This window comes from Aquarana catesbeiana, linkage group LG09, assembly GCF_042186555.1.
Source record: "Aquarana catesbeiana isolate 2022-GZ linkage group LG09, ASM4218655v1, whole genome shotgun sequence".
NCBI classification, from domain to species: domain Eukaryota; kingdom Metazoa; phylum Chordata; class Amphibia; order Anura; family Ranidae; genus Aquarana; species Aquarana catesbeiana.
Window position 1 is genome coordinate 74,859,970 of NC_133332.1, and position 15,145 is coordinate 74,875,114.

The 15,145-nt window shown below is 42.6% G+C and overlaps 1 protein-coding gene across 4 annotated transcripts in view; it reads right to left on the bottom strand.

Moving 5' to 3' along the window:
* LOC141107808 (leucine-rich repeat and fibronectin type III domain-containing protein 1-like protein) overlaps positions 1 to 15,145 on the bottom strand; it is a 170,906-nt gene that overhangs the window by 24,437 nt on the left and 131,324 nt on the right. For 3 of the 4 annotated variants that reach the window (XM_073598792.1, XM_073598791.1, XM_073598788.1), the window contains 2 exons: positions 13,512 to 14,008; positions 5,108 to 5,182 (listed from right to left, as the gene is read on the bottom strand). In XM_073598792.1, coding sequence (XP_073454893.1) covers positions 5,124 to 5,182; positions 13,512 to 14,008 — 556 coding nt within the window. In that variant the 3' untranslated portion in view covers positions 5,108 to 5,123. The remainder of the gene's footprint in view (positions 1 to 5,107; positions 5,183 to 13,511; positions 14,009 to 15,145) is intronic. The other variant, XM_073598789.1, reaches the window with a different exon arrangement.

Sequence of the window (15,145 nt, forward strand, 5' to 3'; positions counted from 1 at the left end):
TGGAGCGGCGACGGAAGCGGCCAGGTTGGGGTTGGATGTAGAGGTTATAAAAAGGATTGGGCGGTGGGAATCTAACAGATTCCAATCTTATGTTCGGCCACAACTGGCAATAAAATTATAGGGGACAGGGTTGTTTTCTGTTGGTTTAGGTGGGGCATGCATTTAGCTATCTGTTATGGCAAGGATTATAGTTGGCATAGTCAATGTTGAGAATAGTGTTTGTGTTTTCTTCTAATTTCAGGTGCAGCACCAAGAATGGTCTGGATTATGGGCCATTCTTATGTATGTTGGGGGGCTCGGAGGGGAGACGCTAGGCCTGAGGGTCGGCAGCTAAGTTTTGACAGAAGGGAAGTGTATATAAAGTGGTTTGGGATACCGGGGATGTTGTGGGGAAGGTTGGTTCAGGAGGTACAGCGCTACGCAAACAGAGAGGGACCTCCGGATGTCCTGGTGATACATGTTGGCGGGAACGATTTGGGCATTCGCTCGATGATAGACATCGCGCGGGATATCAAATTTGACATTTGGCGATTGATGAAGGCATTCCCGCGGATGATCATTATTTGGTCGGACATGGTTGCCAGGATGTCTTGGAGAATGGCCAGGTCAGTGGAGGGTGTGAACAGAGCCAGGAAGAAGATCAACAGGGAAATCAGTAAGTTTGTAGTCAGTAATGGGGGGTTAGCTATTCGGCATAATGAATTGGAATTCGAGACATGGAGGTATCTGAGACGTGATGGGGTGCATCTCAACGATGTGGGTACAGATTTGTGGGCGTTAGGCTTACAAGATGGCATACAGCGAGCTATTCGGGTGTGGAGGGGCACCCAAGAGTAAGGTGTTACTATTGGGATACTGTGGCAAAGGAAGGAAGATGGCAAAAAAGTAAGAGTGGGGATCCAACGTTGATATGGGTCCGGAGGTTTTTGGTTCCCGGTTAACGGAGGTTAGCCGGGAAGTGATAATGGGGCACTGTGGTCACGGCAGTCTCTGAGCCAGCTTGTCGGCTTGAGGCCTATTGGAGATTTTGGATTAGGGCTGCAGTGCGATAGTTGTTATCGCCATCAGTTTTGTTTTTGCTAAGCGATTGCCCAGACCTACGCTCTTTTGGATAACAGGTTGTATAACAGATGTTTTTTGGTTATTGTTTTTTATGATGACAGAATTTATTATTTTATATTTTATATTTTTGATATGTTAAAATAAAGTAGGCTGCTACGGCCTTTTTTATTACTCCAAAAGCTGGTGTGGTCTTATTTATTTGGAGTAAGAGTATAAGGGTTGGTGCATAGTTAATATACATCTGTTATCCAATAGTCAAGAGATGAAAGCTATTGGCCACTGCCCGTTTTATAGTCCCGACGTACGTGTTTTACGTCACCACGTTTAGAACGATCGGATTTTCCGACAACTTTGTGTGACCGTGTGTATGCAAGACAAGTTTGAGCCAACATCCGTCGAAAAAAATCCTAGGATTTTGTTGCCGGGATGTCCGAACAAAGTCCGACCGTGTGTACGGGGCATAAGACTACAAATCCCTGGGATGTGAAAAAGAGGGGATAGGTATGGCGCTGATCTTACTAAGATGTGACCTACAGCCTTTAAACACTAGAGGGGTGTGTGTTACGGGTGCATTTAGTGCAAAAAGTGACAATAAAAGTGCAGAAAATAAATATTTGCATATTCACAAAAATCCACAAAAAAAATCCTACTGTGTAAACTTCCTAACCGCTTATATATAATACATATTGTTATGTTCAAACGAAAATAAAATGAACACAATCCTGTGCAAAACCTGCAATTCAAAGTTACATTTCTGTGCAAAAAAATCCAACATATATGACTGGTGTATATTGTTGCTCTAGTCTGTGAAACTGGGTTCAGAAATATGCATATACATACCATTCTTAAACCCTGGTGTATAAAAAAAAGTCCAATAAAGTGACAATATGCTCCTTCAAATTGTTCTGTGTTTCTTGGAAAACAGTGCCCCATAAGAAACGCACTCACTGCTATTATTCACCCCACAAGGAGGTATTTCACCTTCATAGTATGAGCCACTGTGCAGCCTGTGGAGTGGGAGGAAACTTCCTGTCCTGTGTTCTCCAAGTGCCTCCTTGTCTGCACTAAATGCACCCGTGACACACACCCCTCAAGTATTTAGAGGTCGTAGGTCACCTCTTAATAAGAGCAGCGCCATACCTATCCACTCTTTTTCACATTTCTTCAAGATTTTCCTTAGGGTGAATTTATCATTTTTCATTTTTACCATAAGCGCGGGGGTTTAATAATTTTTTTACAAATCCCAGGGACCCTTGCAGTGGCCTGAAGGTTGCTGGAAGGGATGATAAAAGGAGCTTAGAAGTCCACGCACGCTCTTTTCCTCCTGGGTCTGATGCAAGACGGACCTCTCTGTGTGACAGAGAGAGAGAGAGAGGTCGCGGCCTACCACGAGGAACGTCACTTCCACCACGAGAGGCCTAGTCCTGCTACCCCCTGTCGGACATCCTGTTACTAGCATAATTTACAGCGCCTACCCATCGTTGCAGGCGTGTGGAGAAAGTCACTACAGAAGGCCGAGACAGAGGATCCGTTGCCGGAGTGTTGCCATCCGTGTTCCTGTCTAGAAGACTGCAGATCGATTTGGGTCGTTGGTGAGAGAGCAAGCTGCTCAATCTTTATCTATTCACTACCACCATTACAGACCGCATTGCGCACACATCTCTACAAAAGAACACTTTACTGCATTACTGGAACACTGTACTCAGATGCCTTAGGCCTTCACCACTTGGAATCTATTGTTTCATCTGCAACCAAACGGATTACAGTTAACAAGCTTCAACCAGCAAGTGAAGAATAACATCATAACGATCTGCCACGTGGAACTCTACTACCATTACCCGTAGGAAGCATATATATATATATATATATATATATATTTTATATTATATATATCACCAGTGGGAGATTAGCTCTCCCATTAAAATAGCATAGGCTGTCTAGATTACATCTATCTCAGTGTGGCCACATGTGTAGTTAACTGAAACATCCACTAGGAAGGGACTTCGGATCTGAATATAGTGTATCCTTGTGTATATAACATTATTCATTCTTTAAACATTGCTGTATCTTCTGGAGGAGTCTGTTTGCTGAGTTGGCACTGTTATCACAGCTCAGCGGATTTACTCCTTTCTTTGTGAAGTAACTTTTCCTATTTGGTTCAAGTAAAACATTTCAGAACCTTATACTACTGAGTTGCTTGATTCTTGCTTTATAGTATTAACAGGATGTCTGAACCCAGAGTGTCAGGTGGGTTGGAAGGTTCACCTGGTCATGGCCGTGCAGATGAACAGGTTAATCTCAGCAGTCCCCAAGGGGGCCGTGCTACATGTGTTTCAAGTTTCTTTCACATTTGCGGCAATGCTTTCTGCCCTCTGAAAAGTAATCTGTGGTGGATTGCTTTTCAACGAGTGGTATAGCAACAGTTGACAGGAGTTCATGAGGTGCTACTGACACTCGTTTTTTTTTTTACATTGCTGAATCATAGTTTTACATTGTTGGACTATGCTGCTACTGCAAGCGAGTTTGGCTTGCAGTTGCAGAGTGGCCCCATTGAAATCAATAGGAGAGTTTGACAGGCGTTGCTGTCTGTCAAACTCTGCAGGCTCCAAGCTGTCCATTGAGCTCAGTGCCTCTGACAAGAAGTGAGGAGAGGCACTGTGAGCTCATCCTCTCAGTCTGCTGCAAACAGAGTGTGCCAGCTTGTATTTAAACTGGCCGCTCTGTATGTAGCTTCTGACAGATTGCGCAAGGAGCCCCACATCTCCGGAACCATAGATGATAGGAGCCCCAAATTTTCACCAGTGGTGGGGTAGGTCTTCAGCTACCTGACACCTGGTCGCTGAGCCATGACCCTCAGAAGGTCAGGGCACTTTCGCACCTTCCTGCCCAAGCCAATTTTCAGCTTTCAGCGCTGTCACTTTTTAAATGACAATTGTGCGGTCATGCTACACTGTACCCAAACTAAATTTGTATCATTTTGTTCTTTTGGTGGTATTTGATCACCTCTGCGGTTTTTATTTTTTGCTAAACAAATAAAAAAAAGATCGAAAATTTTGAAAAAAAAGTTTTTCTTTGTTTTTGTTATAAAATTTTGTAATTTTTCTCCTTCACTGATGGGCACCGATGAGGCAGCACTGATGAGGTGGCACTGACAATGGGCACTGATAGGCGGCACTGATGGGCACTGATAGGTGGCACTGATATGCTGCACTGTTTGGCATTGATAGGTGGCACTGATGGCCACTGATTGGCACTGATAGGTGACACTGATGGGCACTTATGGGTGGCAGTGATAGACAGCACTGCTGGGCATTGATAGGCATTAATGGGCATTGATAGATTTAACTGATAGGCATCACTGGTGGCACTGGTAGGCATTTTACATTGGCACTGATTGGCAGCTGCCTGGGCACAGGTTGGCATTTGCTTGGTGGTCTATGGTGGCACACCTGGTGGTCCAGTGTGGTGGTCATCCCTGGTGGTAGTGGCGGCATCCTGGTGGTCCTGGGCGGGCATCCAAGGGGGGCTGCGCTGATAGACAATCAGCACAGACTCCCCCTGTCAGGAGAGCAGCCAATCGGCCCTCCTCTACTCGCGTCTGTCAGACGCGAATGAGGAAAAGCCGATCACCAGCTCTTCCTGTTTACATTGTGATCAGCCGTGATTGGACATGGCTGATCACGTGGTAAAGAGTCTCTGTCAGAGGGTCTTTACCTAGATCTGGAGCTGCAGCTCCAAAAGTCCCTATGTTAATCCGGCCCTGTAGCCTTCTTCCCATCTGGGAGTTTTGAATCACTGTCTGTGCTGCCCCAGCTACTCCTCCCCTCCCTTCACCTCCCAACATAAATTTTTATGTAGCTGCTGGGAGATGAATGAAGGGGATAATTATAAAATCTTTCTAGTGTCACCGCTCTAAGTCTGCTGACACTACATTCAAGATGGTGGCTAGATGCGGATGTCTACACAAGGAAGATTTTCACAAGTAAATAACATGTATGAAATATGCCAAATACACATTCCCTTCATGATCAGCAGTGCCTTATACCTTTGTAAAATTTCCATCAAATGTTGATGTCCGTCCACTCAGAAGATTGCCTTTTCTCTGCAGAACTTTTGCAAGCTGTGAATTGAACGAGAAAATGGACTTTATTGAATGTTAATCTCAACCTTTGGCAGTCAGTTTAGAGCTTCTTAACATAAATGTCATGAGGCAGATTGAATTGTAGGCCCAAGCTAATTGAACAGATGTAAGTCAGTGAGCATTTGGTGGAACCACATAAAGCACATAAACAAAAGGCTACTGCTACTGAATGAAGACTTTGTAAAAACTGCACCTACTGATATCTTCATCAGAAGTACTCTCATGATCAGTCAAAAATAAAATAATGGCCCCGAATAAAACTTTTGCAAACACCTTGAATTTTCTTTTAAATTAATGGCAATCATTTTGTTGGAGAAACTCCTTATATCTAATCCAGTGCCTGCTTCTCTAATTAGGGATGAGCTTAGACATGTTTGCATCGTAGTACTAACCCCATGATTGATTCCACCAGGAAGTTCTCACCTTTACTGTGCCAATCATAAGTGTCCAAGGCATTTCCTGCCTGACAGTCCAACATAAACACGACCCTTGTATACGTGCGGCTGCGGGGCAAGGAATGGCCTGGCTGCAGATAATTGGACGGTGGGTGTTTTGACTGATGATGGTTTTACTTTGGGGGACATTGTTTTTTATTTCTTGCTTTTTTTTTAATAAAGGAATTGTCAAAAACTGTCTCTGTGGTTTATTTTGACACTTTTTTGGTGAATAATTAGGGGTACAATGTATCCCATACACATCAACATGGGGGGGCGGGATCTGGGATCTTCCAGATTCTGATAAGCCCCCCCCAACTGCATAACCCCACAACCACAGGCCAGGGTTGTGAGGAAGAGGCCCTTGTCCTTATCAACATGGGGCAAGCTGCTTTGGGGGGGCAGAGCCCCCCTGCCCCAAAGCACTCCCACCATGTTGAGGGCATGTGGCCTGGTATGGTTCAGAAGGGGGGGCGCCCTTTACTGGCCTTTCCGGCTGCATGCTCGGATAAGGGTCTGGTATGGATTTTGGAGGGCACCCTACACCTTTTTTTTTTACCGAAGTGTAGGGTTCCCCTCAAAATCCATACCAGACCCAAAGGGTTTCATAGACCCCAGATCTCTCAATAAAGAGGATCTGTCATGGTCCATTTTATCATAAGGGATGTTGTTCATCCCTTGTAATAGCAATAAAGCTGATTTAAAAAAAAAGGACAGTGTAAAAAAATAAATTAAGTAAAATAAATAATTATGCACATAGACCTCACAACCATATGTAAATGGCTACACATGTGAGGTATCACTGCGAACATCAGAGCAAAAGCAATCATTCTAAATCTGTGTAACTCTAAACTAGCGGCAATTTTGAAATTTTTAGGTGATGCTGATTATGTTTTTGTGGCAAGTGGCAAGATATTAATTGACACTGTTTAGTATTATTTACTGGATTTTCTGTGGCACATTGGTGGGATTGGTGTGTCAGGTTTACTTAAATCACAGATTAGAATTGTTTAGTAAACTGTAAAAGCTTTTAAAGTGTCAACTATGGATAATTTATTGTACCATAGTTTGTTGCTAATTCACGGGCATTCGCAGTTTTAAAGCGAGACATGTTTGATATCTATTTACTCGGCATAACATAATCTTTTACATTTTATCAAAAGATTGGGTATTATATTGTTTGAAAAAAATGTTACCCACAAATCTCCTAGAAGAAAGGGGGTTAGTGGAAGATGGGGATTTTGAGGTGCCCAAATTATGATTAATCTAAAAACAATATGTTTTATTTATACAAAGATTAAACAATTAAAATGTACAAAAACTTTAAAAAGCATATTGTCTTATGCATATTCACATACGGTACATAAGTTTCATTTGGTGAATCCCGGGAGGTATCTGGATCTGGTATCTTTGATCCAGATACCTCCTGGGATTCACTAAATGAAATTTATGTACCGTATGTGAATATGCTTAAGACAATATGCTTTATCTGGAGTTTTTCTACCTTTATTGTTTCTAAAAATCTTTGTATAAATAAGACAAAATAATATTGTTTTTAGATGAATCTGTTCGTTTGAACAATTTTCATTATGTGGACATCTCAAAATCCCCATCTTTCACGAACCCCATTACTTCTATGAGATTTGTGAGTAATATTTTTCTTAAAATTGAGCTTATAGGGGATTGTGCCAGAATTGTATGTATAGGTACCCCCACCCAATATCCTGGGTATTATATTGTGTCTGTGTTCACTAAAAATCATAGACATGTATTTTTTACAAAACAATTAAAAAACCACAGAGAAAATATTGTGTGACAAAAGAAATTGCAACACCCACTATTTTATTCTCCAGGGCCTCTGCTTAAAATATATATAAGGTTTGGGGGTTCCAAGTAATTTTCTAGCAAATAAAATGCTGATATTTTCATTCATGTGAGAAATGTCAGAATTGGCCAGGGGGGGCAAGTGGTTAATATCCAGTTATATTTTGGAATATTTAGGAATGTATCCAGCTGTCTTTAAAAACAAGCTCTTATTGTACAGAAGCCTTTCTTTATGTGGAGGTTAAAGCTTTTTTCTTCAGATGTAGTGTTGCCCTTGAAATTAATGGTCTGGTGACAGGGTTTCTTTAGCATCAACAATATTGAACTGTGTTTTCTATGTGGAACTGTGTGCCCAAAACTGAACTGTATTTTCATGTTGAGGTATAAAAATAGCTTTATACTGGAGCAAGATTATGCATATTTTTAGCCCCCACCATACAAAATTTTTATGTTTATCAACATCAAACCTTCTTTTGCCATATAGTAAAATACATTACAAAAAATCTATCCTATGGTTGTATTAATATCAAAATGATGCTTCTGGTTACAGGAAAGAGCTTCACAGGTTGCCACTGGAGTCCTCTTCCACTCCTCCATGACAACATTGCAGAGCTGGTGGATGTTAGAGACCTTGCACTCCTCTACCTTAAGTTTGAGGATGCCCCACAGATGCTCAATAGGGTTTAGGTCTGGAGACATGTTTGGCCAGTCCATCACCTTTACCTTCAGCTTCTTTAGCAAGGCAGTGGTCGTCTTGGAGGTGTGTTGGGGGTCATTATGTTGGAATACTTCCCTGCGGCCCGGTCTCCGAAGGGAGGGGATCATGCTCTGCTTCAGTATGTCACAGTACATGTTGGCATTTATGGTTCCCTCAATGAACTGTAGCTTCCCAGTGCCGGCAGCACTCATGCAGCCCCAGACCATGATACTCCCACCACCATGCTTGACTCTAGGCAAGACATGCTTGTCTTTGTACTCCTCACCTGGTTGCTGCCAAAACACGCTTGACACCATCTGAACCAAAAAAGTTTATCTTGGTCTCATCAGACCACAGGGCATGGTTCCAGTAATCCATGACCTTAGTCTGCTTGTTTTCGGCAAACTGTTTGTGGGCTTCCTTCTGGGACGACAACCATCGGACCAATTTGACGACAACCATGCAGACCAATTTGATGCAATGCGTGGCGTATGGTCTGAGCACTGACAGGCTGACCCACCACCCCCTCAACCTCTGCGGCAATGCTGGCAGCACTCATACGTCTATTTCCCAAAGACAATCTCTGGATATGACGCTGAGCATGTGCACTCAACTTCTTGGGTCAACCATGGCGAGGCCTGTTCTGAGTGGAACCTGTTAAACTGCTGTATGGTCTTGACCACCATGCTGCAGCTCAGTTTCCGGGTCTTGGCAATCTTCTTATAGCCTAGGCCATCTTTATGTAGAGCAACAATTCTTTTTTTCAGATCCTCAGAGAGTTCTTTGCCATGAGGTGTCATGTTGAACTTCCATAAATATACAGTATCTCAAAAAAAGTGAGTACACCCATCACATTTTTGTAAATATTTTATTATAGCTTTTCAAGTGACAAAACTGAAGAAATGACACTTTGCTACAATGTAAAGTAGTGAGTGTATAGCTTGTATAACAGTGTAAATTTGCCGTCCCCTCAAAATAATTCAACACGCAGCCATTACTGTCTAAACCGCTGGCAAGAAAAGTGAGTACACCTCTAAGTGAAAATGTCTAAATTGGGCCCAAAGTGTCAATATTTTGTGTGGCCACCATTATTTTCCAGCACTGCCTTAACCCTCCTGGGCATGGAGTTCACCAGACCTTCACAGGTTGCCACTGGGGTCCTCTTCCACTTCTCCATGACTGACTTATCAAAATGAAATCAGTCCTGGATTACCAGCAGCTATGAAGCCCCTGATGCCGATGTCGCAGATTAAGTGTTTTTGGGATGTGGAATCTCTGCAGGACTTCTAGGCTGCCCAGTGTGGGTGTTGATTTCATCTGCAAAAATGTTTTTGGTGTAGGTTTCATGGGCACAATTAACACCCAAAGAAAGACCAATTTTTCCGCACCTGTCTGCCTCTCCTTGCTGTTCTCCCAGACATGATGGAGGGAGTAGAGTGTGTTTATTAACAAATGTAATAAAGATGTGTAAATGTGTACCTGGATGCACTTTAATCAATGGAAAGTGGTGTTTGGTGCATTTAATTTGAGTATTCACGACACAGACACACTCCACGGATACACTATAATATACTGCAATATACTGTGTCAAACATGCAGTAACGCAGAGAACTATATGGCGTTAAACTTGCAGCAACACAATGAAATATACAGCGTTAAACTTGCAGTAACACAATAAAATATACTGTGTTAAACAGTCACTACACTTACACTGACTGAACTATCCCTACATCGACACTAATGTAAAAATGAATGGTGGTCACTACACTCACAATGATTGAACTATCCCTACATTGACACTAATGTAAAGATGAATGGTGGTCACACTACGCTCACAATGACTGAACTATCCCTACATTCACACTAATGTAAAGATGAATGATCGCACTACACTGACACTGAACTATCCCTAGATGCACACTAAACTGATATTCTACACTCACAATAGAATCAGAATAGAACACTATAGCACACTAACTGTCTAATAGCACTGAACAGAGCCCTGTTCTATCTCTCTCCATGCGGCTCTCACACTACAAATGGCTGTTATGCAAAGAATACTTTTGTAGTGTGGAGCGGGATTAAGAGCAATGAGCCATGATTGACTAGAGTCATCATGACAGCATCCATGGCTCAGACAGTGCTCCCTGCCCTGATTGGGCGAAGCTTTCATTGTTTCAGCCAATCAGGGCTTTCAATGCACTGTGCGGCGGTGCAGTGCATTGTGGTTGTTTGGCAGGCCGAACAAACAATCGAACGACCCTATAATTCGGTTGTTTGGAGAACTTCTGAACAGCCAGTGCTCGGCCCGAACTCATGCTCGGGCCGAATAGTTCGACCATTCTTACCGATAATAGAATGCGTCTGTCCACAGACTCGGTGGACCATCTAACATTTATCAAAATGAATCAGCCCTGGATTACCAGCAGCTATGAAGCCACTGATGCCAATGTCGCTGATTAAATGTTTTTGGTATGTGGAATCTCTGCAGGACTTCTAGGCTGCCTAGTGTTGTAGGAGTTGATTTAATTTTTTTGGGTGTTGGTTTCATGGGCACAATTAACACCCAATGAAAGACCAATTTTTCTGCACCTGTTTGACATGTGCATATCATTTTAATTTGACAGCAAGACCAATTCTTGCTTTCATCAAGAGCACTTCTATAGTGTTAAGGTGTGAAGGTGCCAACGACACCCAAAGACCAATTTTTATGCACCTGTTTGACAGGTGCATATCATTGCAATTTTTGACAGCAAGGCCAATTCTTGCTTTTATCAAAAGTACCCTTATAGGGTTACAGTGTGAAGGCGCCACCGACACCCAAAGACCAATTTTTACACACCTGTTTGACAAGTGCATATCATTGCAATTTTTTACAGCAAGGCCAAATTTTGCTTTCATCAAGAATATTTCTATAAGGTTACGGTGTGAAGGCACTACCGACACCCAAAGACCACCCCTGTTACTTCTATCCAAAGTCTGTGGAAGAGACACCAGAATTTATCCAAAAAAAATCTCCATTCTTGTTCCCAGTGCACTACATTGTGGCCTCATCGTACAGACTGGCTCCTTTGGTTACAAAATAAAGAAAGCTTGCAGGGAAAATGTCTTTTTTTTTGGCTTTATAAATGCAATTAGCTTTTATACACAGTACAGATGTGCCACTTTACAGGTTGACTAAGGGGACCCCCAGGCACTATATTGAAAGGAAAGGAATTTTTCATTTTTATGCTTTCACTTTAAGCTTCAATAAATCACTGCTCATTTATAAATGACGCTTTTTACAAACTTTTTTTCATTGACACGTCCTCCAGCGCAGGACCCGGACCCCCATAACCATTGTTTGCCCAATTACTTGCATATAAGCCTTCAAAATGGGCATTTTTCCCATTCGGGACCCATAGACTTCAATGGGTTCCGAACTTTCGCGATGTTCGAAAGTTCTGGTGCGAACCGAACTGGGGGTCATTCGGCCCATCCCTAGTTGTCACTTTTATGGCCAATCGATCTCTTCTTATACACTGGCGAGTATCAGCCCCCCTGTGATAGCAACAATGTTAAAAAGTAAAAAAAAAATGAAAGTCTAATGAAATAGGTAAAAAACAACCCAATTTTTTTAAGAGGCCTTTGTCCCCATGCATTTGTATATATGAATGCAAAAGTGCGCATCAGATGAAAACGATGAGTGCAGCACACATATTAGGTATTTCCATACACATGAAAAGCAATAGTTTTAGGCTGTAATTTACGGTTAACTCTAAACTGATAATCTGTGACCTTGGGTAGATTTTCACTGTTTCACGGGTGCATTTTTGTGGCTTGACATGTGGGGGATGCAGCAAACATGTGGAAGAAGGTGCTCTGGTCAGATGAGACAAAAATTGTTCTTTTTGGCATAAAAGCAAAATGCTATATGTGGCGGAAAACTAGCACTGCACATCACCCTGGACATAACATGCTTTTCTTCAGAAGGGACAAGGGAGCTGGCCAGAGTTGATGGAAAGATGGATGGAGCCAAATATAGGGCAATCTTAGAAGAAAACCTGCAAGCCTGCAAAAGACTTGAGACTGGGGCGGAGGTTCACCTTCCAGCGGGACAATGACCCTAAACATACAGCCAGAGCTACAATGGAATGGTTTAGATCAAAGCATATTTATGTGTTAGAATGGCCAAGTTAAAGTTCATACCTAAATCCAATTCAGAATCTGGGGCAAGAGTTAAAAATTGCTGTTCACAGACGCTCTCCATCCAATGTGACAGAGCAAAGAAGAATGGGCAAAAATTCCACTCTAGATGTGCAAAGCTGGTAGAGATATACCTAAAAAGACTTGCAGCTGTAATTGCAGTGAAAGGTGGTTCTACAAAGTATTGACACAAAGGGGGTGAATACAAATGCAGGCCATACTTTTTAGATATTTATTTGTAAAAAAAAAAATTTGAAAACCATTTTCCCTCCACTTCACAATTATGTGTGAATTTATGTTGGTCTATCACATAAAATCCCAATAAAATACATTTACGTTTTTGGTTGTAACATGACAGAATGTGGAAAATTTCTAAAGGTATGAATTATTTTTCAAGGCCCTGTATGTATTATACATTCATATCAGTCCCTGCCCTCAATGAACTTACAATCTAAGGTCCCTAACTCACATTCATACATACACATACTAGGTCCAATTTAGACAGGAGCCAATTAACCTACCAGCATGTCTTTGTAGTATGGGAAGAAACCGGAGTACCCTGAGAAAACTCACACAGGCACAGAACAAGAGAGAACATGTAAAATCCATGCAGGTAGTGCCTTGGTTGGGATTTGAACCAACGATCCTAGTGCTTCCAGTTGGAAGTGCTAACCACTTAGCCACTGGATATTATATTAAATTTTCTGCACTAAAATTACTTTGAGTGTATTTCATTCCACGTCAAAAATGAAAACTGTCACCATTTTATTCTACAGGGTCTCTGTTCTCAGAAAACACATCATGTTTTGGGCTTTTAAGTAATCTTTAGGCCTAAAATGTGCATTTTAGGGCACCTTTATCACTTGTGGCCAGGGGGTGTTAAAAATTGTCCGCTAGTCCACATTTTTACTGCTTCCCACTGCCCACTTACAAGTGGACATGGTGACACTTAGATGGATACACATTGCTGTGGTCACAATGCAAAGCAGTGAGGTGCAGCAATATCAACACTGCATGCCAAGTTTGACTGGTACCACCTGTAGAATTTTCCTATGTGAGTAAATAGGGCTGTGCTGCAACTGCGAGCTTGTGCTTGTGGTTGTGGTGTGTTCCTGTAATACGAAATTAGAGATTGGCACTGGCAGCAAAAGGGATAAGATACACTCACCTTGTTTGGGTGCACTATTCCTTGGTTCACACATGTCCTGTGCTGATTTTGTGCTTGGTGACACTTCGTCTTCAGTAGGGAAATTGGTGGTTAATGGAAGTTCTTCTGGCGCTCCTGCCAGCTTGGCACAGGAGTGGGCACTGGCCATACCTTGCTGCCCATTGGTTTGGGAATACACGTTGCTGACCCTGGCTTTGCCCTCTTCCTCCTGGCCGCTGTACACTTTGTATCGGATCATCAGGATGATGATAAACACCAGAACTGAAGCCACAATGATCCCTCCAATGATGATAATCATGGTGCCCCCCAGGAACTGGGTGTGGATTGGCTGACACTGGGTACTCTCCTCTTTAGTGTTGAACTGGACACATCCAACCATTCGTGTAGCCGTCAGAGAGGTCATCCCGTCATCGTAGACAGCCAGAACACAGAGGTCATACTCACGGCCTGGAGCCAAGTCATTGACCAGAAAGCTTTTGTTACTTGGAGGGATCATTCTGAAAAAGCGGAGAAAACAGAGTTAGAATGAACATGGCACTGTATAAAAAAGGAACATACCTAAACCCAAAGCTCCAATCTAGACCTGCTTCTTTCAATCCACATGCACAACCCAGGTGCTGGCTACCACAGCCCATCTCCACTCTCAATCAAAAGTAAATATAAGCCACACTCCAAAACTTAGCTCTTCTTTCTATTTAATTTGTCAAATGATAAAAATTGAATACATCGATGTCTCCACCCCAAAGCACCTTTCTTGACATGTTTCACCACTACTGGCTTGCTCACAAGGACAGGGGAAGTCCATCTGCTCTTCTTGTGAGCAAGCCAGAAGTGGTTAACACGTCAAGGAAAGTAGTTTAAGGTGGAGACATTAATGTATGCAGTTTTCATCTTTTGACAAATTAAATGAAAAGAGGAGCTAAGTTTTGGAGTGTAGCTTACATTTACTTTTTACTGTATAAGAGGTAGTCTATAACCTGTAGAGAACACCTGTTGTTTTATAGAGTACAATATACTGCAAATGACCTGGATCGGAAAATAAGGCGCTCTTGGTTTTTATGAAAGTGCAGCTTCAAATTCTGCTTCATTACATTATTAAAATCGCACCTATTAGAAAATTTGAGCAAACAAATTGAGAGAAAAAAGCACCCAAACCCACACCCTCCATACCAGTATGCTGACCTATGCTATGCCCCTGCTCTGATATCTGCTTCTGGGGGAGAGAAAATTGGGAAGTCATGCAACACTGACCCTGCTTTCCCTCAAGGCAGCCCTTGGGGTCTATGTGGCCAGGTCCTTGTACAGTGAATAGGGATGAGCTTTGTGTTCGAGTCGAACCCATGTCTGTTCGTCCGTTCGCCGAATTGCAAACAATATGGGCCATTCGCCCAAATTCGTGTGGCGCGTCACGGCCCATAATTCACTGCGGCATCGCAGTGCATTGCTGGCTGATGATTGGCCAAAGCATGCACTATGACCTGCATGCTTGGCCAATCACAGCGCCGTCTGTAGAGAGAGCTGTAATTGGCCAAAGCCAGGGTGGCTTTGGCCAATTATGGCTCAGGGGGTTTAGTACACGCTCCAAACTATATAAGGCCGCCTGCACGGCGGCCCTGTGTAGTGTGTGTTTGGGC